The sequence below is a fragment of the Orycteropus afer genome, unplaced genomic scaffold (assembly GCF_000298275.1).
Source record: "Orycteropus afer afer isolate SDZICR_OR568_19922 unplaced genomic scaffold, OryAfe1.0 scaffold00006, whole genome shotgun sequence".
NCBI classification, from domain to species: Eukaryota; Metazoa; Chordata; class Mammalia; order Tubulidentata; family Orycteropodidae; genus Orycteropus; species Orycteropus afer.
Window position 1 is genome coordinate 25,533,847 of NW_006921593.1, and position 25,691 is coordinate 25,559,537.

General features: G+C 47.5%; 1 protein-coding gene across 1 annotated transcript in view; it reads right to left on the reverse strand.

Annotated features, from left to right (window-relative positions):
* Nucleotides 1-25,691, reverse strand: part of MROH2A (maestro heat like repeat family member 2A) — a 74,246-nt gene that overhangs the window by 39,496 nt on the left and 9,059 nt on the right. The window contains exons 6-19 of the mRNA XM_007941694.1: nucleotides 13,869-13,967; nucleotides 12,212-12,363; nucleotides 11,111-11,254; nucleotides 10,175-10,267; nucleotides 9,921-9,999; nucleotides 9,654-9,767; nucleotides 7,638-7,714; nucleotides 6,363-6,482; nucleotides 5,944-6,054; nucleotides 4,903-5,050; nucleotides 4,310-4,350; nucleotides 3,624-3,765; nucleotides 3,019-3,071; nucleotides 2,506-2,613 (exon numbers count right to left, since the gene is read on the reverse strand). Of these exons, the coding sequence (XP_007939885.1) occupies nucleotides 2,506-2,613; nucleotides 3,019-3,071; nucleotides 3,624-3,765; nucleotides 4,310-4,350; nucleotides 4,903-5,050; nucleotides 5,944-6,054; nucleotides 6,363-6,482; nucleotides 7,638-7,714; nucleotides 9,654-9,767; nucleotides 9,921-9,999; nucleotides 10,175-10,267; nucleotides 11,111-11,254; nucleotides 12,212-12,363; nucleotides 13,869-13,967 (1,481 nt within the window). The remainder of the gene's footprint in view (nucleotides 1-2,505; nucleotides 2,614-3,018; nucleotides 3,072-3,623; nucleotides 3,766-4,309; nucleotides 4,351-4,902; nucleotides 5,051-5,943; nucleotides 6,055-6,362; nucleotides 6,483-7,637; nucleotides 7,715-9,653; nucleotides 9,768-9,920; nucleotides 10,000-10,174; nucleotides 10,268-11,110; nucleotides 11,255-12,211; nucleotides 12,364-13,868; nucleotides 13,968-25,691) is intronic.

Sequence of the window (25,691 nt, forward strand, 5' to 3'; positions counted from 1 at the left end):
ATTGGGCAAATCTGTTGTAAAAGACCTCTTTCAAGTGCTGAAGAGCAAAGATATCTCCTTGAAGACCAATATCCACTTAACCCAAACCATGGTATTTTTGATCACCTCATATGCATATGAGAGTTGGACAATGAATAAGGAAGACCAAGGAAGAGTTGAAGATGCTTTTGAGTTGTGGTGTTGGCAAAGAATGCTGAAAGTACTGTGGACTGCTAAAAGAACTAACAAATCTGTCCTAAAAGAAGTGTACCCATAATGCTCCTTGAAAGCAAGAATGGCCAGACTTCGTCTTACCTACTTTGGTCATGTTGTCAGAAGGGACCATTCTCTGGAGAAGGATGTCATGCTTGGTAAGGTTGAGGGTCAGTGAAAAAGGGGAAGGCCCTCAACAAGATGGATTGACACGGTGGCTGCAGCAATGGACTCAGGTAGAGTAGAGATTGTGAGGCTACCATAGTACCAGGAAGTGTTTCGTTCTGCTGTACATGAGGTTGCTATGAGTCGGAGACTACTTGACAGCACCTAACAATAATAACAACCAACAACTCTAAGTGCAACCATTGTCCCACATGCTCCTAATGTAGGGTATTACTGAGGAGAGGTGGAACATTCTCCTTTAATTTGTATTTCTCTCATCATTTGCCATGCCGATAATCTTTTCATATTTTAATTATCCATTTTAGCTCTTATAATTCCTGCCTATATTCTTTTCCCTTTTCAGTTAGGTTATTTCTCCTTCTTTTTTTTTTTTTTTTTCAATTTGTAAGACCTGTTTGTATGTTCAAAAAAGTACTGAGGAGGAGCATGTATTCTCTCATTTAACCCTCATGAAATCATTAAACAGATAATTAAAGTAAACATACTACTGTATTCAGAGAAGAGGAGCCTAAGCATCTGGAGGTCCCACAAGCAGAAAGTGGCAGGAACTGGATGTGGAACCATGTGGTCATAGTCCAGGACTCACCTTCCTAACCATCACATACACGTCAGAAGCCTCAACCAGTGGCCCATTCTCAAGGCTACCTTTTCCCCTAAATCTTATTTCCCTTTTGACTTCATTCAGGATGATTTTGTTCTGTCATACAGAAAAGTTAATTTTACTAATATTAAAATTAGTAAAGTTTATTTCTTTCTTTTTGTCTTTCTTGGTTATTTTTTATGACTAGAAACCAAAACCAAACTCACTGCCTTGAGTCAGTTCCAACTCATAGCAACCCTCAATGGATTTCCAAGGCTGTAAATCTTTACGGAAGTAGATTGCCTCATCTTTCTCCCAAGGAGCACACGGTGGGTGTAAACCACCGACTTTCTGGTTAGCAGCCAAACGCCTCAACCAACTACACCGTCAGAGCTCCTTTATGCATAGAAAGGCTGTCATATTAAAATTATGGAAATATTTATCAAGATTTACTTTTTAGTTGTTTCGTGACTGTAGTTTGTGCACTTAAATTGATCTAGAATTCATTTAGATGTAGCTTTAATTGGTATCTCATTGTTTCAAAGTTTCCTCCCTACTGCTTGTCAGACTGAATACTTGTTAATGAGTCTTCCTCCAATCCTGAAGCTACATTCTTCATATAGTCCAGCTTCTCAGATTATTTGCTCAGCAAACAGACTAAATAAATTTGGTGAAAGGATGTAACTCTGGTACACAATGTTCCTGATTTTAAACCTTACAGTGTCAACTTGTTCTGTTTGAACATCTATGTACAGGTTTTGCATGAGCACCAGTGAGTGTTCTGGATATCTGCTGTTTTCTTTTAACTTTGTTAATAGGATCTTTAGTCCTACAGAAGTTTGAGCATATTTATCTGATTAAATATCAATCTTTTCCTTAGTGGTTCTGGATTGTATGTCTTTGCATGAAACAGACAACTAGTTATCCCCCAGTTTACATACATCCCTTTTTCTGTTTTTAAATAGAATGCTGGCAGGGTGTATGGCTGCTCAGCAAGAGACTAATTGATGCAATTTTTTACCAGAGCTGATTGTTACAAATTCTCGTCAGTGGCATATGGATGGAAGTAATATGTGTGACTCCTCAGTGTTGTCCTTATGATGAGGGCATGTAGTTCCTCTTGCTCCCCCTGCCCCTAGGCTGGAACACCAAGCCATCTTCCACCATGGAGACAAGGGCAATGCCATCCATTGGAATGGCAAAGCCACACAAGACATATAACCTGGGTCCTCAGACAACATCCAGGAATGGAGCTGCTCACTTGCCTTGGACAGTCGAGACTCTGTTATAAACATTTATCCAGCTTGAGCCAGGTGTTCAAGGGACTCATTGTTACAGTAGCTTAGCCTATACCTTGACTTGGGAAGACTTCCTTCATTCAAGTTTATTTTTAAAATATTGTGGAAATATCGACTACAAAATTTTCAGAAGACAATATAGTAGACCACTCACTTCTCTAGAACCCTGTTGACAGTCACACAACACATCCCTCTCTGCTCTGCCCTCCCTGAAGGTCCCCCCGCCCCCGTCCTCTGCCCTGAACACACCTTCTCCAGGGACGGGCTGTCGAAGCACTCGATCTGGTTGTTCAGTTCCTTGCTCAGGCGCAGGCTCCAGCTGGACCCCCGGGTCTTCTTGAGGGAGTTTCTCAGAAACTGGGAGGGGGGACAGAGACATTGGTGGGTGGATCTAAGGGCACTGGATGTTGCTGCGAGTACTAGCTTGTTTGTCCTGGGCCCCTACCCAACCTCTAGATCATCTAATCCCTGCAGCCCTGATCCATGCCCTGTGTTCTGTGGTCTAGGCAGGAAGTGTGGCTTTGGGGGCTGGAGGGAGAGGTGTCGACTATCTGCTGCTTTCTTGAGCACTTGTTTCTGGCATAGAAGGTGTTTCTAGCTCTCCCCATGGACACACCTGGGACTCCCCAGTCTTCTCCAACAGAAGGAACACATGTCCTTTAAGGGCTCCTAACTTTCCCACATGCCAACCCTGCCAAATGTCTACTCATGCTTGCCCCTTCTTCCCAACCTCAGCCTCAGCAACCACAATCACCTCCCTACCTGAATTAGCTTGTCTTCCCAGGTTTTCTGATTCCAAGTGAACTCAGTGTGTTCTGCAGAAAGAAAGGTATCACATCCTGCTTTCTCCTGCTGCCCCCTCTGGGTTGGTCTCCTACCCTGGCGTCCGAGATGGGCCCATCATACGGCATTTCCCTCTTCAACTGCCCTACTTTGATCAGTCAATCCCCAGGACCAACATAGGCTTTATGGGTCCATCTGAACTTTGGCTCCTGCACAATGATGTGGAAGGGATGGTTGGCATGGAGGGAATGGTTGGTGTGGAGTGGAGAGTTGGTGTGGAGGGGATGGTTGACTCAGAGGAGAGTATTGGTATGGATGGATAATTGGCATGGAGTAGATGGTTGGCATGGAGGAAATAGTTGGTGTAGAATGGATAGCTGGCATGGAGTGGATGGCTGGTAAAGAACTGATGGTTGGCATGGAGAGGAGGTTGACATAGAAGGGATGGTTTAGTGTGGAAAGGGTGGTTAGCATGGAGTGGATAGTTGATATGGAAACGAAGTTAACATGGAGAGGATGGTTGGTGTGGAGGTGATGGTTGATGTGGAGTAGATGGTTGGCCCAGTGCACCGCAGGTGCCTCACCTTCTAGGTACTGGACCAGCAGTGGGATCTCCAGCTCCCACATGTCAGCCATGGCAGGTGCAATGCTCTTGCTCAGGGTCCGCAGGAGGTTGAGCATGGCAATCCCACGTCCTTCGCCCTTGTAAGGGGATGACATCAGCACCTGGAGGGGCACCAAGGCTTGAGTGGGGCCCTACCCAGGCACCTTGCTCCTTGACTTGATGCCACAGTCCTCACTTGTAAAGAGAGGAGTTGGTCGAGATGGGTATTTTCAAACAGACTGACAGGGATCTCCAGAGACAGAGAGCCCCCCACCCCAATAGAGGACCCAGAGGGCACTGCAGGGAGGAAAGGGGGAGGAGAGGCAAGACTCTGGCCCCTCCCCATCCCAGGCTTCAAGGGAGCAAGTATTAGCATCCACGGTTAATTTAAATGTGCAGACACACAGTGAAGGACTGAGCTCACCCTAAGAGCTGGCCACTGGAGAGTCCCAGGGGTGCTCCGTGTTCCTTACCTGGGAGCAGGCCCCTACCAGTTCCCCAGCTGTCCAAGCACAACGACCTTTCACAAACACCCAAGAGAGGTAACAGGGACCCAGAAAGTTCTCTCCTGCCAAGTGTCCAGCCCCTTTGGTAGACCCTGGCTTCCTCTGGGGGTTCTGGGAGAGGTCCCACAGAGAATAGCATTGCCCCCTGTGAGCCACTCACCAGCAGCCGAGCCAGCAGCTTCTGTGGTGCAGGCAGGTCCACTGTAGAAAGGAAAAGAGACAACCTACAGAATGTGACCCAGTGGTTCCAAGGGCATATTACCTTGCAAGGGGCTCACCTGCCAGGACCCCATTAATCCCCAGGATGGAGGAGGAGTCTGCCCAGGGGATTTCCCACAAAGGACCTCATTGTAAGCAACTCATCCTGGGAAGAGAGATAACCATATTAATGAGGTGGGGTCCAAAATGTGCTATTTTCAGAGCACAATCAAGTGGTGGACATCAGGATCTTCAAGACAATATTCTGTCTCTTGCCATGAGCCTTGACCTCTCGTGGGCCAACAATAATTAGACACCTCACCCTGCACCCTGGCCCTCTATAAGGGCTTTGAGAGTTGGTAACCTATGACAAGCAAACCCCAAAGCCCTGGGATGAATGAGTAAGGGAGGAGCCATGCCTGCTGAGAAGTTGCAGGTCAGAGGGTTGGACACAGTAGAGTTCAAGCCCTGGGTAGAGGTCAGGAGGAGAATGGCTCTGAAGAATGGAGCCAGCTAGTCAACCACCCTCACCAGCTGGGCCAGGGAGCTGCCCACCATGCCTGCTGTGGCTGGCCATGTTGGTCCCTACGTCCTTGCCATGGAGCTGATGTTCTGCCAGGTTGGTCAGGCTGATGCAGATGGAGGTCAGGGCCTCTGTGTAGTCTGTCTCCATGACATAGCACAGGAGCCTCACCCAAAACTCCTGGAGTGGGAGGGGCAGTTGTCCAGGATTAGCTGGGGGCATCATCCCATGACCATCCAAGGGGAGCCATCAGGCTCCACCTATAGCCACCTAGAGTTGTCCACAGACCACCTTGGCTCCAAACTGGCTCCATAGTCAACTGTGACCTTTGTCAGAGCATCTAAGTGTCACCAACTATGATATGGCATGGAAAAGCTCCATCTGGTCCCTGCTGAGCCTTCAAGCCCTCTGCACAGCCCCTCTCCCCCTGCTACCCTCACACTTATCCCATGCCCATGACATCCTGACTTCTTCTGACTCCAAATCCTCTCAAAGCACAGGCTAGGCAGACGGCTCATCTGTGCTTGCTGCTGACTTTAGAGCTGTGACCTTGGAGTTGTCTCTAGCCCTTGACCTTCAGTGTGTCTCATCATTCTCTTCCACCATGCCTCTCTTTGGTAGGCCATTGAACACTCCCAGCTAATCCTGGCCCTCCTTCTCCTTACTCCCACCCCAAAAAGTTTGGGGTGAGGCCCCCATACTACCAACTAACAAGGGCAAGAGCTTGACCTATTCCAGCTAGCAGGACTAGAATCCCCCACATTTCAGGCAGTAAGTCAATTGATACTTATTGAAGTCTACTGTGTGTCAGGCACTGCCCTAGCACCTGGGGATACAGAGAGGAGTAAGTTCAAAGAACCTGCTATGGAACTGGGTCATGAGGATGACAACTCAGGCATTTAGAATAGGAAGGCACACCGGTCACCCCAGGCAGTAGGGATGGGAGAAGCAAAGTCAGGGAGTCTGTGCATGTGTGCTTCCCCAGACAGCCTGGAGCAATGCAGACATGAGCTGTGCCTGGGGGGCCCCAGTGTGCCAGCCTGGCAAGGGAGACATTGGCAAGAGTCACTCACATTGGCCATCCCGCTGACGGAGGAGGTGATAATTCTCACAGTGTCCATGGTGACTTTGTGGACCATCTTCTCCTCCAAGTCCCTCTGATAAAAGGTCTCCCGGCGATTTGTCTGGAAGACACAGAGAGAGCCAGTGTTGGTGGCTTGTTAAGGGCTGTGGTCTTGGGTATGGTCTCCTCACTTCTATGGGGCTTGATGCCCAGATACTGGGTCTTCAGGAGGCTCAGAACTTGCTTGTGAATTTTAGATTCATGCACATCTTTACCTGCCAGCGTGCTGTGTGTCTGTGTACATGTGTCATCAACGTATATGCATGTGAGCTCATGTACATGTACACTGTGTGGTTGGCTTTCCTCAGTGCTGGGGAAACCATAACCAAAGTCCAGCTGCTGTGGGGTCTGCACAATGGGGCCACTCACCAGTTTGTAGGTGGACAAGGTCAGCTGCACTGACACATACTTCAGGCCCCAGCCTTTGATTCTGTCCTGGTAGCCAGAAAGTGCCAACTGGCCAATGATACGGAGAATGGCCATCCTCACCTGAAGGGACAGGAGGTGGAAAGGCAGAGGAGCGGGTGGCTTCAGGGCCAAGAGACTCGGCGCCTAACACTCAGTCTGGTGACATGGGACACCTAGGAACTGGGGACATTTTGGGTTGAGAAAGCTCAGGGGGCAACTGGCTACTTACTGCCCACACTATCCACTCCCTACTCCCTGTGCCATTCACAGGATCCTTCCCTGCAGCACTGTCACCCAGGATCCTCCTCTGAATCCTACAGACAGGGAGCTCACATCCTCCATGTTGGCTGCTCATCTTTAGGCAGCTCTGGTGGGGAAGAGTGCCTTCCACATTGGGTCCCCTTGGGCTCACCACGTGAGACGTACTAAGTAGGGATGGCACAGAACAAGCCTGTTCTCTCTTCATTACTTTGCCTAAATCTCCAGGAAACATTCTCCCATCCCCTCATCTTCTCCCTCAGTATCCATGTGCAGACCCGCCCCACCCAGGACTCCCCTGTCCCTGCACCAGTTGTGGCTCAACAGCGCCCCTCACAGCCTGCAGCCCAGAACCACAGCCTCACTCCAAGTTGTACCAGCCACAGTGCAGCCTGGGATAGTGGTTTTTAACTGCGTGTTTGGAGAGGGAGATCATCCCTCAGTCACTTTTCCAAATGAAGTCGAATCTTATAAACACCCTAAACAGCTGAACAAACACCTGTGGCTCTTGTTGGGTTTGCTCAGCCTCCCCTCTGCCCAAGATGGTGCCTGAGACTCAGCCTTTGGAGAATCCAGGTCCCAGGTAAGCATGGGGGTCTCGAGAGTGTGAACCACAGCTTTTAGTGGCCTCACTACCCTCCACCCCTGCCAACTACTGAGTGGGAAACTGGGCTTTCCATCAAAGGTGTTGGCTTCAATCAATGATTATGGTTGATGGCTGCAAGACATGACTAATGTCACTGATATCATTACATTGTATGCTGAAAAATGTTAAATTGACAAAAGTTGTGTTACATATATATTTACAACAAAAAAAAAATTTAAGTGTTGGCTTGAGGAAGCCAGTGGTGCCTTCTACCCCACGGAGCTGGACAGGCAGAGAAAGCTGTAGGTTGATGGAGAACCTGCCCCTCAGATCTCAACATCCTGACAGAATGTCCCTTGAGCCCCTCCCCCTCCCAATCTCTGCCCTATTACCTTAGACCTGGTATCGGAGAGGTTGTTCTTGACTACCCTGATGGCCAGGTAGATGGTCCTCATATTCATTTTGGGCTCTGAAAGAGGAAAACTCACCTGGAGGCCACTGGTTTCAGGACAGAGCTCTGAGGGGAGAGCTCAGGAAAGACATAGCCCCAAAGCAGCAGAAGTGATGCTTCCTTGGGTCCCACCCACCATCTTCCTTAGGCAATGGAGCCTCCCAGGTCTCAGTCTTCTTCCTGCTCCACTGTCCCTACTCACTACCCATAAACTCAGGGACGTTTCCTGACCAGGCTTTCACCTCCCTCCCCTCACAGCCCCACCGCAGCCCTCTTCCCTGGCCCAGGTGTGATTGTTTTTATGCCTTACTCCCTTGGCTGCTACTTTGTGTGCCGCCATCTTAAGAGAAGCAAGTAGGACTGCTCTTGGGGGCAAGGTCTCCGCTTAAGGTCTCCTTTGTCCCCCTGCAGCTGAGAACAGAATTCTGGGCCCACGGTGGGTACAGGAAGGCTGCAAAGCACGGCCATGATGATCAAGACTCTGGTGCCAGGCTTGGATCCTGGTTCCACCATGTCCCCGCTGTGTTACCTTGTGAGAATTATTTAATCCCCGTGCCTCAGTTACCTCAACCACAAGTGATAATGGTAGCTCCCTCACAGAGCTGTTGTGAGGATGAAATGAGTTAAAGCAGCACCTGGCCCAGCATATGTGCTCTAGCCAGGTGTGCCAGTCATAGAACTGGTGACAGTGGACCCAGTTCAAGAAGTGACAACTAAGGAAGGCAGGAAAGAGCCATGAGAGGGATCTGGAGAGGTCCACTGTGGATGGAATTGCAGTTAGCCCCTAGTTGATGCTATGCTCAAGGCGAGGCATTGTTGGAAGTCAACATAGTGTGGCAAACAGGAAATGAGGGTAAGTAGGAGGTGGCAGTTATCAGGCATTACAGGATGATGTTACCATTTAGTCTTTTATCTCTGAGACAGAATTGTTTTTCTAATTATACATACACACACACATATATGTGTGTGTGTGTGTATATATAAATATATATATAAATATATATATATATATATATATATGGAGAAATATATATATACATATATTTAAAAATAGGAGCTCCGGTAGCATAGTGGCTAAAGCACTTGACTGCTAACCAGAAGGCTGGCGGTTCAAACCCACCAGCCACTCCTCGGAAGGAAGGTTGGGCAATCCTACTTCCGTAGTGATACTGCCTCGGAAACCCAAGGAGGGGTCGCTATGAGTCGGAGCTGACTCGACGGCACATAACAACATATTTAAAAATATATATATTTATATATGAAGCAAGTAGGACTGCTTATATATATATATATATATATATATATATATATATATATATATAGTTGTTGTTGTTATGTCCTGTCTTTCGTTTGGCTGGAAGCCACAGATGTGGGTTCAATTCCAGACCTGAAGGGCAGCAAGGGGACATAGTCTCAGGGGTTCCACCAGGCTCTATCAGACCAGCAAACCTGGTCGCTTCCCTTTTTTTCCAAATGATTTTGAGTTTTGTTCCACATTGTTCTGCTTCTCTATCCAGTATCCACTACATAGATCCCCCTCTGAGTGGTTGTAATCTTTATGGGAGCAGCTCTCCAGGTCTTTCTCCTTTGGAGCCTCTGACTGGGTTCAAACTTGTAACTCAGTTAGCAGTTAAGAGCTTAACCATTGTACCACCAGTCTCCTTGACATGTTATAATTTGGCCTTATACTCAGCCATTGGATTAGCTCTGTGGGATGGTACTAGGATTAGAGTTAGCCACTTCAAATTCAGGTTCAGTTGGAAGCTGACATTCAGAGTTTAAGAGAAGATGAGGATCACCATGTTGGCTCTGCCCAAGGATAGCAAATAAGAAGCAACAAAAATTGGTTGGCTGCCCTGGCCTTCCCACTAGTGTCTATAAAAGAAGACTATAGGCCCAGACAAAGTGAACTGCCTCCGCTACCTGCCCACCCTGCCCCTTTCTCACCGTGGCTTACCATCAGCGCTCACCACAGCCCTGATCAGGGTCAGGGTCCCCACGCGAATGTCCTCCTTGCTCATCTCCATTTGGTTGAGGAAAAACTTCATCAGCTCCTTAGGGTAGGAACGGGCTGTGGAGGGGAAGGGCCATGCTAATCATGCCCACTGAGCCCACAAAAGAGGTAGCCCAGGGCCCAAGGCTCAGAGGGGCCAGGGCCACCCAGAGAACCCCACGGACCCTGCCGGGTCAAGGCAGGCTGCAAGTGCCCCTCCCCGCAGCTCACCCAGGGCTATGAAGCAGTGCACGATCTCCGCCAGGTTCTGGCTGCTGTACTGCTGTTGGGCAGGCGCCTTGTTGCACACCTGGGGCAGGGGCAGTGTATAGAGAGGAGGTGAGGTCACAGCCAAACAGGGGTCTCAGGTGTAAGGGTATGTACCCAGTGGATGCAGGGGCACAATGAGGTGGGAGCTGCACCCACTGCCCTCTCAGCCCCGCAGCCCACCCTGAGGTGCTGCATCAGCTGGCTTCCAGCCTCACCTGGACATGCAGCTCCGTGAAGATGGTGTGCAACTGCATTGGGGGGACAGGGGTGTTGGTGGTGACGGACACCTCCAGGATCTGCCTCAGGACCTGCGATGGATGAGCTGGTGCTGACAGGCCCCTGTCTGCCCAGTGAGGTCCAGACCCCATGCCTGCTATGCAGGGGGCCCAGCAGTACCGGTATCCCCTGGGGCTAGTGAGAAATGCAGACTCTGGGGCCCCATCCCGGGCCCCCCAAGCCAACTCTGTATTTCAAAGAGCCCCTTCAATTCTGACTACCACTCATCTGTCAGTTTGTTGTGTTTTGATGGCTGGCGTGATGCTGAAATGCTGGATTCCCAAGCACAGGAAAGCTTGGGAAGCCCTGTGAAGGCCACTGAGCATGGCATTCGAGGCTTTCCCCAACTTCATCCTCTGCTCACCTGTATGCAAATCCCATTCTTTAGCCAAATTCACCCTACCTGGAGCACATCGCTTTTGTGCCTTTCTTGTGCAGCTAAGGCCCATCCTCCTGTAAGCCCAGAATCTGTGGCAGCCCCTCTCACAGGGGCAAGGCCACAGCTCTATAGAGGCCTCCAGGCCCTTCAGGATCTTATCCCTTCCGCATGCAACAGCAGCGTTTGTTTTCCACAAAGCCTTGTGAATGCCAGGTCCTATAACCCCACACGATCTGCCGAAATGACGCCAAACTACCTGATTTCTCACTGTCCACCCAGAGGATACCACCCCTGGACCCTGGGGAGCCTCATGTCTCCCAAGTTGGACCCAGGGCACAAGGGAGCCAGCCCAGGGCCCAGTGCTCAAGAAGGTAGCCCCTCTCACCAGAGTGGCCTCCTCACTCACCTGGGTAACCCTGCTCAAGTGGGTGGCCCTGCTCACCTGGGAGGGTCTGCTCACCTGGATGGCCCCACTCACCTGGGGGGCCCCTCTCACCTGGGTGATGAAAAGGGCCTCCAAGCTGCCCTGATACTCAGCCAGCAGCAGAGGGATGTAGTCATAGACTTGCTCCCGAAGCTCATCGCTGGGCAGCAGGAGGTTCAGCATGGGCCTCAGGGACTTGATGACCCCCAGCTTGACCTACCAGGAGATGGGGACCTTCAGCAGAGCCAGAGCTCTCAGCCCAGCCCATCAGGTCAAAGGACATATAAAGGAAGAGACTCAGAAGTGGAGTTAAGCCCTGCCTGGGGCCCAATGAGTGGGGTTCCAGCTCTGTCACTACTAGCCAGGTGACCGTGGGCAAAGGCTTAGCCTCTCCATGCTGTGGGTGGCATTATGTTCCCCACAATGATACACGGAAGGCCTTGCCCCTCTGCTGTGAAAGTGACCACGTTTGAAAGCAGGGTTTTGCTTTTGTTATCAGCTAGACTAAATGAGGTCCTACTAGAGCAAGGGGGGTGGCCTTAACTCTAATTCTTTCTGAATGGTGTCTTATAAAAGAGAGGTTCAGACACAGAGACAGGGTCACACACAGGAAGAATCATGTGAAGTTCCATCTATAAGCCACGAAACACCCAGGCTGCCATAACTGAAGGGGCCAAGGAAGGATCCTGCCCTAGGGCCAACAGAGAGCAGCACCCTGCTGATGCCCTGTTCTCAGAATCCTTACCCCCAGAACCATAGGACCATTTGTTTCTGTCATTTAAGGCCATCCCTGTTGTATTCTGTTACTGCAGCCCTTGGAAATGAAGACACTATGCCTCAGTTTCCCCATTTAGGAAATAGGAGTTCACATATAGGTAAGCTGCTCAGAACAGTACCTGGTACATAACAGGTGCCCTAGGACCCATTCTTGGAGTCATCATCAAGCCCATGCCACCATCTAGTGACACCCCTCAGGTCCTCATCAGAATCCACCTCTCAGTCACTTCCTCACTCTGCCACTGGCCAGGTCCCCAGTTCCCTGGGCTCCATTTTCTCACTGGTTTCTTGGGGCAGAGGCTGAGGCAAGCAGCCTCTGCAGTCCTCCCAGCCCTTAAGGCCAGGCATCGTGGCCTGGGAGAGCCAGGGATCCCTGAACAAGGTGGGGTGTCTCACCTCAGAGTTGTCACTCCTCAACCACACAGTCACAAAGTAGCGGTACATGGGAAACAGCTTGGTGGCAAACTGCTCCTCCGTCATCACAGGGTACACACTGTCCTCCAAGTGTTTCAGGTAGAACTGCACTGTCTCACAGAAGGTCTCCATGGCTGCCACAGCGGGAGGAAGCAGATGGACGCTTGCAAGCTACCTCCTCCCAAGGGAAGGCTCGTACGTGTCCATAGCAGGCAGGTCAGGAACAGTAAACCTACACCTGGAAAAACTCCCTCTGCATTCCTGCCTCTCTGCTCTCCCAGCCCCTCACAGCTCCAGAGTGTTTAGCCTGCAAGTCTACGTGCCTAAGAACCCTGAGAAAGGGGCCTGAGTACACAGATGTCCAGCCTCTCCCCTCGACGCACTGGTGCAAGCAGTCAGGGATGGGGGCTGGAATATAAATCTTTACCCACATGCCAGGATGCTCAGGGCAACAAATATGTTTTGTCGTCTTTTCTCAGGTATCAGGCTTTTTAGCCCACAAACACATTAAGTCATCAAACCCTGGGAGATCAGACTTAACTAGTACCAATGTTCATGTTAGCTGCTGTCCAGTTGGCCACAACTCGTAGTGAGCCCACGCACAGTGCAATGAAAAGCTGCCCAGTCCAGTGCCATCCCCATGACGGGTTGCAGATGGCACTGTGGGGATCCATAGAGTTCCCATTGGCTAAGTTTTGGAAGGAGATCACCAGGCCTTTCTTCCTAGCCTGCTTGAGTCTGGAAGCTCTACTGAGACCTGTTTAGCATCCCAGCAACACACAGGCCTCCACTGGCACACGGCAGTGTCTGTGCACAAGGTGCATTGGTCGGAAATCGGACCCAGGCTTCCTGCGTGGAAGGAGGAAAATTCTACCACTGAGCCACCGCTGCCTCAATAAACAGCACTGACCAGCTGCTAGAGAGTCGACTGCCATTCACGGCAAGCCCATATGTGGCAGAGTCTAATTCTGCTCTATAGGGTTTCAATGGCTAATTTTTGGGCCTTTTCTTCAAAGCCACCTCTGGGTGGACTCCAACCCTGAACCTTTCAGTTATCAGCCACACACATCAACCATTACACACACACACACACCCCAAAAAAACCCACTGCCATCAACTTGATTCCACCTCATAGCAACCCTTTAGTGACCATATAGGACAGAGTAGCACTGCCCTATACATAGGGTTTCCAAGGCTATATAAATCTTTACAGAAGCAGACTGCTTCATCTTGCTCCCATGGAGTAGCTGGTGGGCTCAAGCCATCGGCCTTTTGGTTAGCAGCTGAGACCTTAACCACTGTGTCACCAGACGGATGCCTACGTAGCATGGAAGCCATGCCCAAATCAAGCCCATGGTGGAGACATTTCCCCTGCCTCCCTTTCCTGTGACCCCACTGCATTCCCCTGGGCTTCTGAAATGTGGAACTGCAGAGCAAGTTCCAGGGGTCCCAGGGGCCGCTTCCTGCCTCTGGCTACTGTCTCTGAAAGGCACACACCCATCTCCCTCCTGCCTGCACGAAGTCAGAGATGGAGCAAATCCTTGAGAAGGAGTGAACAGTCCCAGGTAAAGCCCCCCATCCACACCCCTCCACCTGCTTCTTGCCCCACTTCCCATCCAGGGTCAGGGAAGACACGCACCCCCACAGATCACCTGGCGTATCTTGGCCTCATTGGCGAGTCTCAGCATCGTGAAAATGGTAGCCAGGGTGATGCCCATGTACGGCATGAACTCGAACACTGTGGGTGGAAGAGGAGTCAGCCAGGAGCAGACAGGACGATCTCAGTGCCCATCCTGACCCTGTGTCCTCCAGCTGATGCCCCATTTCTCTTCCCCCTCACAGTGAGTCTTCACTTGCTCTCCTCCTGTCTTCCTCAAAGTTCACACCCCCACCCCACTGTCCAGAGTGAGGGGGGCCCCTCTGCTGGGCTGTGGTCAGAGGACACTGAGTGCCAAGGAAAGGAATGAGCTAGCAACAGGTGAAGGAGAAAGGAGGTCCAGAAAGAGAGGAGGAGGAGAGAAGAGGCAGCCAAAGAGAAGCCCAGAAATAGCTGGAGACACAGCACCCCAGGAGAGGAGGGAAGAGAGGCAGGAAGTGGAGGAAGTGAAGGCAGCTAGTTTAGAAAACTTCTTACCTCTAAGGCCAGTTAAACTAGAAAAAGCCTCTTATTACTCCTAGGGATGTGGCCTAGGGACACCATAGGCATTAAACAAGCCACAAGATATGTTTAATTAGCCAACTAGAAAGAAACACCCCCACCCCATTTCCTGCCGACCCTACCACCCTCCCGTTTGTAGCCTTTAACTCTGAGCTGATTCCAGCTGGATTCAGGAAGGTGTGCAAAGGAAACAACTCTACCTCTGTGCTGCCTCTAGAAGGTTAAGACTCCTGTCAAGGAATTAAAAATCACTGGAACTACATCATCTGTGCTACACGGACCCATTTCAGAAGTGAGGGGTCTGTTGGCCACTTCTATGCCTGGCTATAACCCTATGAATAATGCATGACACCTCCCCCCCCTCCCAAAAAAAAACTTTGAATATGTAACTCCCCACTTCCCCACTTCCCCACAGGCTTTAATACTTCCCTAACTGCTTTTGTTCAGGAAGACAGTGCTTTGGAAAATATTTTCCCTGTCTTATTATTTGCTACCAAAAGCTCTGCTGAAAACTTTGACCTGCTTGCCTCTGAGTTATTCTTAACCAGAATACAAGCAGTGGACCCCCATTTTAGGTGGCATCAGAAAATTTGCCACCACGAACAGACTCCCCTAAAGTCCTGGAACCACAACCAGAGGAGGAGATCAGGCAGGGTCTCAACAGAGTGAAGGGACTCCCCACCACCACCACCACTTTATTCAGTGCCCTTTGGGCATAGTGAGTCAGTCATTCTCCATTCAGTTCTGTGAGTTTCCATAGTTTTTACTTTCACTTCCATTAAGCACACATCTGACCAAGGTGGGGGGCAGGCTTACATGTCTCCATCAGCTTGCAATTGGGAGACTGAAACCTCTCCACCTGGTAATTGGGTATTTTTAATCCTTTTGGGAGAAGCTCTGGTAGCATAGTGCCTAAGGCAATTGACTGCTAACCAGAAGGCTGGCGGTTCAAACCCACCAGCCACTCTTCGGAATTTCCGTAATGATACTGCCTTGGAAACCCAAGGAGGGGTCGCTATGAGTTGGGTCCAACTCAATGGCAAACAACAACAACAACTCTTTTGGGCAGGTCTGGCTTAGGGAGATAGGCTGGAAACAGGAGATAGAGCTCCTTTAGAACCAGGTACTGGAAACCTGGAGGAGGATTGCAGTGGAAAGAGTAATCAACTGGGAAAGTGAGCACACTTCTTTAACTGCAAGTTTTCTCTGTTTGAAACATCAACAAAGAACATAAATGGGGGATACCTCAAAGGAGCATTAGGCTTTTAGATTCAGGCTCTAGCCCACCAGCCACTCCTCAGAAGGAAGACTGGGCAATCTACTTCTGTAGAGATACTGCCTTTGAAACCCAAAGAGGGGACACTATGAGTTGGAGACGACTTGACGGCACATAACAGCAATGACAACAATAACAGAGCATTTCTGTACAAATACTGGGTATCATTATTCTCAAGAAAGTAATTACCAGTGGAATTGGAGAAACCAAACAGCAGTCTCCATGGTACATTATAAAGAAAACTAGGATCCTATAGAAGAAGAGATGGGAAATAACTCCAGCATACCAGAAAGTTCCCCTATAGAATGCATTCTCAAGAATTGGTCATTTTCTCTTGTGACAACTGAGAAGGAAGAAATTAGTTTTCTTTTGTAACCCAGCTTGGCCTCAGTACAGCTTAGGAGACCAGGAGAAATGGCCTCCTAGCGGGTCACTTAATTATAACACCTTCTTGCAAATAGACTTATTTTGTAAGAGGGAGGAAAAATGGGGTGAAATTACATATATCAAGGCCTTTATGGCCCTCTATCAGAAGGCTGGAGGTTCAAAACCACCAGCCACTCTTCGGAAGAAGGACTGGGCAATCTACTTCCATAGAGATACTGCCTCAGAAACCCAAGAAGGGGTCACTATGAGTCGGAATCAACTTGACGGCAGTGAGTTTGGTTTAGTTTGGTATCAGAATAAAGGACTTCAAGTTACATGCAAGTTAATTAGGGGGGCATTCACCATGGGGAAGGAAGAAAAAGATAAGGGTAAGACTATCCCAGAAGAGCCTGATATTCTTGAAGACCTAGTTCTAAACTCAGGGAAAAGACCTCTACCTCAGCACCCACATCCTCACCCCCAGCTTATGTCCCCTCTTTATCTCTTCATATTCCTTCTTCTACCACCCGGTGCCCTCAACTCCATCGTCAGCCCCTCCTACCCTCACTCCTTATTCTGGGCCTTCAGCCTCACTGGTCAGTTCCTCAACCAGACCCCCTACCAGTCCAATTGTGGTTCCACTTAGGAATCTGCACCTTACACTTGAGGAAGCTGTCAGCATAGGACATAAAGGGCAGCCCCTCCAGGAAATCACTGATGGGAGAAGAGGGATAACCTGAGTACATGTCCCCTTTTTGAAAATGTCTAAATGTCCCCTTTAGAAAGTGTCTAAAGACCCAGAGAGATTTAAAGAATTTGTGAAGCTAAGTTTTAAACTTGCTCTCAGTTGGTAAGACGTATTAGTTATCTTGACCACTTGTAGTTCCACAGGTGAAAGAAACAGAATAATAACTAGGACAAGAGGGTATGCTGATAGCTTAGTTCTCTTAAACCCAGGACATCAGATTATTAAACAAGAGAACAAGGTGGTCCCAGACCAAGACCCTTGCTAGGACCCTAATGAGCAGGACAGGACTAAACATTATCTAAGCTGCATAGTTGCAAGGATGCAAAAGAGTATCCACTGGCCAGTGAATTACAGGAAAGTCAAGGAGGTGAGGAAAACCCTACTGTCTTCATAAGCAGATTAACAGAAGGCATACCAATATCAGTCATGATGACCCCATCTCTGCCCCACTTATCAGGCTCCCTTTCATTGTTCAGAGTGCACCAGATATTAGAAGAAAGTTACAGAAATTAGAAGCTGGTCTCTAGACCCCTCTGTCCAAACTGATGGAGGATGCCTTTAAGGTTTTTAACAACAGAGATAAAACAGAAGAAAAGAAAGATAAAAAGCTGGAGCCAAAGGCTCAGTTGTTGACCTCTGTTTTCAATGGCCACCTCAAGGTAACCCTCACTTCTCCAGAGCTGGACCACCATGGGCAAACGCCCGGGCCTGGAGGGCCTCTTTTTCACAGCCAGCAAAGCTGCAGCTCCAGCAGTGTGCATACCACAGGCTGGAAGGGCACTGGAAAAGGGAACATGCAGGTTGACCCGAAAGAGATAGTGTGGAAACAAGTCCAAGCTGCAATTGCCACAGCTCTCTGAGGGATGAGGCCCAGGGAACCATGAGTCCAGCTTGTGTGAATTATCCCATCAATATTTCCTCTGCAGAACCTTGGGTTACACTTGACATGGTAGGTAAGAACATTCAATTTTTACTTGATACAGAAACTTCTTACTCTGTCTTAAACAAACCTATAGGTAAACTCACCATTAGGGACTGTGTTATTATTGGAGTCTTGAGGGTGGTCCAGACAAAAAGATTCACTTCCCTTCTAGAATGTGAAATCAGAACCCAAACCTTATCTCATTCCTTTTTTATACATATCTGAATGTCCAATTGCCTTACTAGGAAGGGATCTTTTAAGACAAATTAGGGGTCATTGCTTTCCTGTCTGGAGACCAAGTCCCTATAGAGGTCTATAAAAGCCAGGGCACTGGCTTCCTGAAAATGTTCACTGCTAGCCCCAATGTCCAAGTCCAACTAACAACTATTGTCCAGTATATTTTATCTCAAGTAACTTCCAAAGTCTGAGATGTCACTCAGCCTGTGCGGGCTAGTACAGTAACCCCAGTGAGAGTGGAACTGGCACCAGGGGCTACATTGCTCTATCGTAAACAGTATCTACTAACTCCCGAGGCTCAAGCAGGCATAAAACCAGTACTAGAGAAATTACTTAAGCAAAATCTACTAAGGCCTTGTCAGTCCCTGTGCAATACCCCTATTTTACCTGTAAAGGAACCTAATGATGAATACAGATTTGTGCAAGACTTAAGGACCATAAATGAGGCTGTGGCCACTACCCACCCCCTTGTGCCAAACCCCTGTACTCTGCTCACTCAGGTGCTGGGATCTACTACACACTTCATGGTCCTAGGAATCAAGGATGCATTCTTTTGCATTTCTCTCCACCAGTTTACCTGGAAAGTCCTTTCTCAGAGTTTTAGACACTCTCTGACTCTTTTCAGAACTGCAGTAAGCAAAGATTTAAGGAATTGACATTTTGGAGGGAGGTATTTTACTTCAATATGTGGATGGATGATATTTTGATAGCAAGTTGGGATCTGGCAAGTTCAGACAGAGACACTATGAAGACATTTAACCACCTTGCAGAAAAGGGGTATCAAATATTACCCCAAAATTCCAAAATATTAAAAAAGAGAAGTTACTTACTTAGCTTTCCAATTGTTTCCAGGTTTTTGCCAGCTTTTGCTTGAAAGGAAGGCAGCCATAATCTCCCTCTCCAAACCAACCACCCAAAAACAGCTCAGAGGGATTCTCAGTATGGCAGGGTTTTGTAGGATTTGGACTCCCAATTTTGGATTAATCACACAACCTTTATATGAGGTCCTAAAAGGAGAAGTGTCCCTCAATCTCTAGAATGGTCAGCTGAGTATCAATGAATATCTGACACTTTGAAGCAGGAGTTTGGAAAAGCCCCAGCCCTAGGTCTCCCAGATTTGACAAAACCCTTTGGGCTTTATATACACAAGAGGCAGGGACAAGCCCTGGGGGTGCTTACAAGCACACTGGGCTTCTCCCAAGGCCTGTGGGATATTTTTCTAAACAGTTGGACCCAGTGGCCCAGGGCTGGCCTGCATGCTTACAGGTGGTGACTGTCACTGCTATACTTATCAAAGAAGCTCTAAACTCACCCTGGGGCAGTCCATGGAAGTATTCACCCCATATAAGGTCCAAACCATACTTGAGGCTAAAAAGGTGGCAGTTGGCTTTCTGGAGGAAGAATGACCCAGTACTAATCTATCTTACTAGAATCACCTGAGATAACCTTGAAAACCTGCCATACTCTTAACCCTGCTACACTTCTGCCTCCTTCAAACCAAGGAAAATTAACACTTGATTTGCACAGAGACCTGAGAACAGGTGTACTCCTGACAATGCAGATAGGGAGTGGTACTGATGGGAGTAGTTTTGTGAAACAGATTTCATAAGGCTGGTTATGTATAGGAAGCCTACACGGTGTGGTTAAGGCTCAAGCTTTGCCAGCCAGTTCCTCAGCACAGAAGGCTGAAATTATCTCACTCACCAGTCTTGCAATCAACAAAACCAAGGATAAGAGAATTAATATATACACAGATATAAAATATACAAATTCTATAATGCATGCACTTGGGGTTATTAGGAGAAAAGGGGGATTTAAAATTTAAAAAAAATTACCCATCAAATACAGTGACCTAGTCCTAAAGCTGCTGGAAGCTGTACAAGAATCTAAGGAAGTGGCAGCCATACATTATGGAGACACCAGAAAGGAGCTAGCCTCATTATTCAAGGAAATAACTAAGCTGATAGTATAGCTAAGAAAGGAGCTAGAGTTGGGAGCCCTATAATCCATATAGCCTTCATTCCTAATATAGGCCTCTGTTTCTGCATTCCAAAATACAGCCAAGGGGACTTTTAAGATGCAGAAATAAGAGGATCTAACAGACAGGCCAATAGGTGGTATATTGATGAAAATGGCAAGATCTATGTTCCTGGAGGCCAGCTATAGAGAACAGTTAAGGCAGCCCATGAGGCCAGCCATTACAGCCAAGAGGCTTTGTGTTCACAACTTAAAAACCTCATACAGCAGAGGGGATTGAAAAGTCATAAAACAAGTATCTAAGAGTTGTAAGATATGCCTAAGAAACAACATAAAAACTCACCCAGTGCCTCCTCCTTTAGTAAAATCTGTGCAACACCAAGGTACCTACCTAGAGGAACACTGACAAATAGATTTTACAGTCACGCCCTCATGCAAAAGATTTAAACATCTTCTAGTCTTTGCAGACACTTTCACAGAGTGCGTAGAAGCATTTCCCACTAGTACTGAAAAGGCAATAGAAGTCTGTAAGTGGCTGTTAAAGGAAATTGTACCTAGATTCAGACTTCTCCAGACTTTGGAGAGCAATAACAGCCCTGCCTTTACTGCTAAAATAACTCAAATTCTGTCCCAACATTTAAACATATATTATAAATTCCACTCAGCATGCAGAGCCCAATCTTTGTGCAAGGTTGAAAAGACAACTCAAACCCTCAAGAAAACTCTGACAAAATGATGCCAGGAGACTCAGGAGTCATGGATGACCCTGCTGTCCATGCCATTAACTAGAATAAGAACAGCCCCTAAAAGGACTTTAAAGTTAAGCTCATTTGAACTAACCTATGGGAGGACTTTTATAAATACTAGTGATTTAATAGACCAAGAAACTCCACACATGTTAAGATATGTCATCAAGCTGGGGCAGGATCAATAGCATCTCCAAGAGTATGGTAACCAGACACTCCCTAGGTGCAGTAGTGAGTTTTATAGATATCAATCAAGGGACCTAGTACTTTTAAGGACCTGGAAGTACTTTTAAGCCCAGAAGACCAGTTGTCCAAAGAATGGATAGGACCATACCAAGTTCTCTTAACAATTTATTCTCCCCTTAGGCTAGAAGGAGTTACTTCCTGGATTTATCATTCCTGAGTCAAACCCTATCCCTAAGAGGAAGAACAACAAAGACCTTCAGGAGGTCAAGATTCATATACCTGTGAACCGACTGAAAGGCTCAAGTAGCTATTCAAGAAGAAACCAGATAAACAATAAAATGAATAGTGAAAAAGTTATATGTTTCATAGTTACCTTAGTGGGCTTACTTGTCATTGTATTTTATGCTTTAATGTGCTGGTGCCTCCTTCCCAGAAGGTGGGATCATTCTGAGTGCCCAAGAAGAGCACATAGTACAACAAGATCCATACACCTGTGAACCTGTCAAAAAGCTCAAGTGGTTGTTCAAGAAAAAAATCAGGTAAGTAATCCTGTGTCCTCAAAAGAGGTCCCTTTTTATCTTTTAGGGTTATCCTTTTTTTTTTTTTTTTTTTCCAGCTGTTTAGTTGTTATGTACCTGTTTAAATAAACAGTCTTGTTTAAATAAACAACCTCTGGCCCTTGAATATTCTAGGCAATTATATGCTTTGTGGTCTTTATATGCCGAGCTAAAATCAACAAGGAAATCACAGAATGAGGGACGCCTTAACAATCTTACTCATCATTTCCCTGGGAAATAACAATAACCCAGACCAGCCTTTAGGATGGGCCACCACGTGATACCCAATTATCCAGAGACATAGCAAAGGGGGAGGACCTAACACACGCTGGATTTGTCACTCTCACTCTGCCCTAGTTTCAAGTAGCTACCTGGTTGCCATCCCAGTCGTTAATTTCTCATAGGTTAGCATCTCCCTAGCTCAGGAATGACAACCCACTTCACCCCTGTCCATTGGCTGACCACCCCAGTTAATTCTTCATTCAGATTTACTAGGTGTTTGAATCATAGTCGCATCTCAGACAACAACCATCAACAGAATTGCCCTTCAGGAAGCTGTAGAGTGAGCACCTTACGCAGTAATTAATGTCAACCCCAAGCGTGGGCCAAATAGGGTGGTTATCTGCCCCAAAGACTTTAGCCAACCTGCTATGCCTCATTGAGGAGCTATTCTGAGACTTTCCCAAGTCCTCCTGCAAAATTAAGTGTTAAGGTGGCTTACTCAGTGAATGCCCCTAGCCTTTAACCCTTGGAATCTTCGGAGGAAGGATAAAGTCCCATCCAATTGGCTAAACAGAGCCAATGCTTCCCTCTAGAATCTCACCCTTGAACTGATTCTGTACGCACCTTCCATGCATTCTTGGCTCTTTGGAGCTTCTCCTTTAGTCACCACACACACTTGAAGGTAAGACAGTATAAGGATTGTCCTGTTTAGATCTGGCCAGGACCTTTGGAGAATGTACATACTACCTGAGGCCAAAACCCTTCAGATATTTAAAAAAAATGTCCTCCCAAAACAAAAGAGCCCTTGAGCTAATCTTAACTGGCATTGGAATAGCCATAGGGCTTCTTGCCCCATGAAGAGGCCTTGCTTATCACAAGACTAGTATAAAAAAATCTGACTGAGACAATTAAGAAAAAATATATATATCTAGCAGAATTCACAGCCCAAACTATAGAGGCACAGCAAAGATGCCTGGACTCCTTGGCTAAGGTGGTCCTGGACCACTGTCATGTGCTGGACTACCTCTTGGCAGAACAAGGAGGAGTTTGTGCTGTGGCCAACACTTCTTGCTATACATATATTAATTCTTCTGGAGAAGTGGAAATTAATGTACAAAAGATATATAATTGAGCTAAGTGCTTATATAAATTCTCCAATTCTGGACCTGATAGTGGAAAAAATCTAAGAAAGTATAAAAGCAGCCTTTCCCTCCATTACTTGGCTTTTAACTTCCCCTAGGGCTGCTGATAGCTACTATACTTTTGTTGCTGTTTGAACAATTTATCCTCAATTTCACTGTCAAATTTGCCTCTTCCAGGCTAAAAAGCATGCACTTTCAGATGATGGTTGCCCAAAGGTTTCAACCCATCCCTCCAGAGGAAGGAGGTAGCCCTGAGAAAGCTAAGCCCCCACCTTCACCTAAAGTCTATACTGGGTTAGCACATGCAGTGAGAGATTTTCACTCCTCTAACAGGCAGGCCTCAAGAAGCTCTGGTGGTATAGTGGAGAAGGCACTGCTAACTGGTAGGTCAGTGGTTCAAACAAACTAGCTGCTCCATGGAAGAAAGATGGGACAATCTACTTCAGTAAAGATTTACAGCCTCATAAACCCAATGGGGTCCCTATGAGTCAGAAATGACTCAGCAGTGAGGTTTTTTTTTTTTTTGTTTGTTTTTTTTAAGGGCAAGCCTCAATGCCCCTCTTCAGCTGGAAGCAGTTCCTGAAGAAAAGACTTCCATCCAAAAACCCCTGTGAGAAGTGTGAATCTCTCTGGGGGAATGAAACTAGTTAGTTTAGAAAACCTCTTATCTTCAAGGCCAGATAAGCTAGAAAAAGCTTTTATTGCTCCTAGGTATGGGACCTTAGGGCACCATGGGCAATAAAGAAGCCACAAAATATGTTTAATTAGCCAACTAGAAAGAAACACCCCCATCTCTTTTCCTGAGGACCCTTCCATTTGCACCCATTAACTCCAAGCTGGTTCCAGCCAGGTTCAGGAACATGTGCAAAGAAAACTTCTCTACACTTTTGCTGATTCTGGAACAGTAAGACTCTTGTCAAGAAACTAAAAATCAGTGGAACTCAGTCATCTGTGTTTCATGGACCCATTTCAGAAAGGGTCCATTAGCCACTTCCATGCTGGGCTATGAACTTGTCCCTATGACTAATGAATGACACCTCTCTGAAAAGCTTTGAATATGTATAACTAACCAACTCCCCATAGGCTTTAAAACTTCCCCAACTACTTTTATTCAGGGAGATAGTGCTTTAGGAAAATATTTCTCCTGTCTCTTTGTTTGCTAGCAAATAATAAAAGCTATGCAGAAAGTGCCAATCTGTTTGCTCCTGAGTTACTCTTAACCAGAGTATGAGCACAGACCCCCTTTTGGGGTGGCATCAACAGAGGGGACCGAGGTTGATCACCAGAGCAGGTCCTGCTCCACAGGCAGGTGTCTGGCTCCTATGAGTGCCACCTAGATGTCCTTGGGCAAATGAGAGTAGACTGAGACCCCAGGCAAGCAGGAGAAAAGAGAACAGAGAAAGGAAGAAATGTAGAGATGGGAAAGGGGGAGAAAAGAAGTTTCTGGAAGAAAGAGAAACTAGTGACAGATCCACCCTTCCACAGGAGGGAAGGTTGCCCCCTCTGAGTTTGGCCTGTCCACCCACCTTGGAGCCTCACACACCTTCCCCCAGACTGTACTTTCCTACCTGGGCTTCCTCTCTCTAGCACCTTGGACCTGCTTTCTCTCTCCTGGGCCTTTACTGTCAGCACACAGACAAACCTAGACCCTCCCCGACCCTGTATGTCCCTCCACCTGCCACTGTACTTCTCTTCTCCCCTCATGGCAAGTTGCCTTACACCCTATCTTCACTTCCTCTTTTCCTGTCTCCTGGGAACCCACTTGATCCAAGCTTCCATCCCACTCCCACCGTGAAACTCTTCTTCCCCAACCACCTCCTCTAGCATCTTCTTATTGACCCCTCAGCAGAACTGGACACTGCTGACCACTCGCTACTGAATTACTCTCCTCTCAGTTTCCAGACACTACCCTGTTGGCTTCTTTCCTCCAGGTCTCTTTCATTCCACTTAGGCCATCTCAATGTTGAGTCTCCTCTGGGCTGGGTCCTTGTCCCCTTCCCTTCTCTCGCTACTTTTACTACCTGGGTTTGAACACACTAAAGCTTTTCAATAGCTTTGAACACCCCTGCATGCTGAGACCATCCAATATGATTCCAGGCCCAGTCCTATCCACTCAACTCTGCAGCTGCAAACCTATTGCCCCTCGATCTCTCCACTGACGCATCTTATGAACAATTCAGACTTAATACATGCAAAGCTAAAATCTTAAACCCTGAACTGTCTTTCTATCTCAGCCCTTCACATTTTGGGAAATGAACCCACTGTACACCCAGTTGCTCAAACCCAAAACTTGGAATTATTCCTCTTTTGTAGACTTTAGTTTTTAGAGAAGTTTTAAGTTTATAGAAGAATTGTGCAGAAAGACAGAAAGTTTCCATATGCCCCTCACTCCTGCATACTACTTCTCAGACAGTCTTCACCAATTTTTCTTTCCTTCACCTTCTACATGTAACTCATCAGCAAGTCCTATGATTTGAGCTCCATCTTGTCTCACAGGTGACTGCTTCTCACAAAATGTAGCCCAGCCCAAGTCACCATCTCCTCACAGTTACACACTACCTATCTTCTCCATCCACAAATAGCCAGAATCTTTTTAGGGTCTAAATGTGATCAATTGACTCTGCAGCTTGAAATAGCTTCCCGTTGCCTTCAAAGACTGCCTAGACTCCTTCCTGTGGCAACTAGGCCCTGCTTAGTTCTCCAGCCCCATCTTTCCCCTTCTCTAAGTTCAGCCACAATGACTTCTCAGTTCTTCAGAGGAACCAAGCTCATTCCTGCCCCCAGGGCCTTTGCACATGATGTTGTGTGGGTGTGGAATTGTCTCCCTGCCCTATCTAGTTCTCCACAGGGATTCTTCCTCTCAGCTTCAGATTTCAGCTCTCAGCTTCAGATTTCAGCTGAGATATTGTTACCTCTCTCAGGACC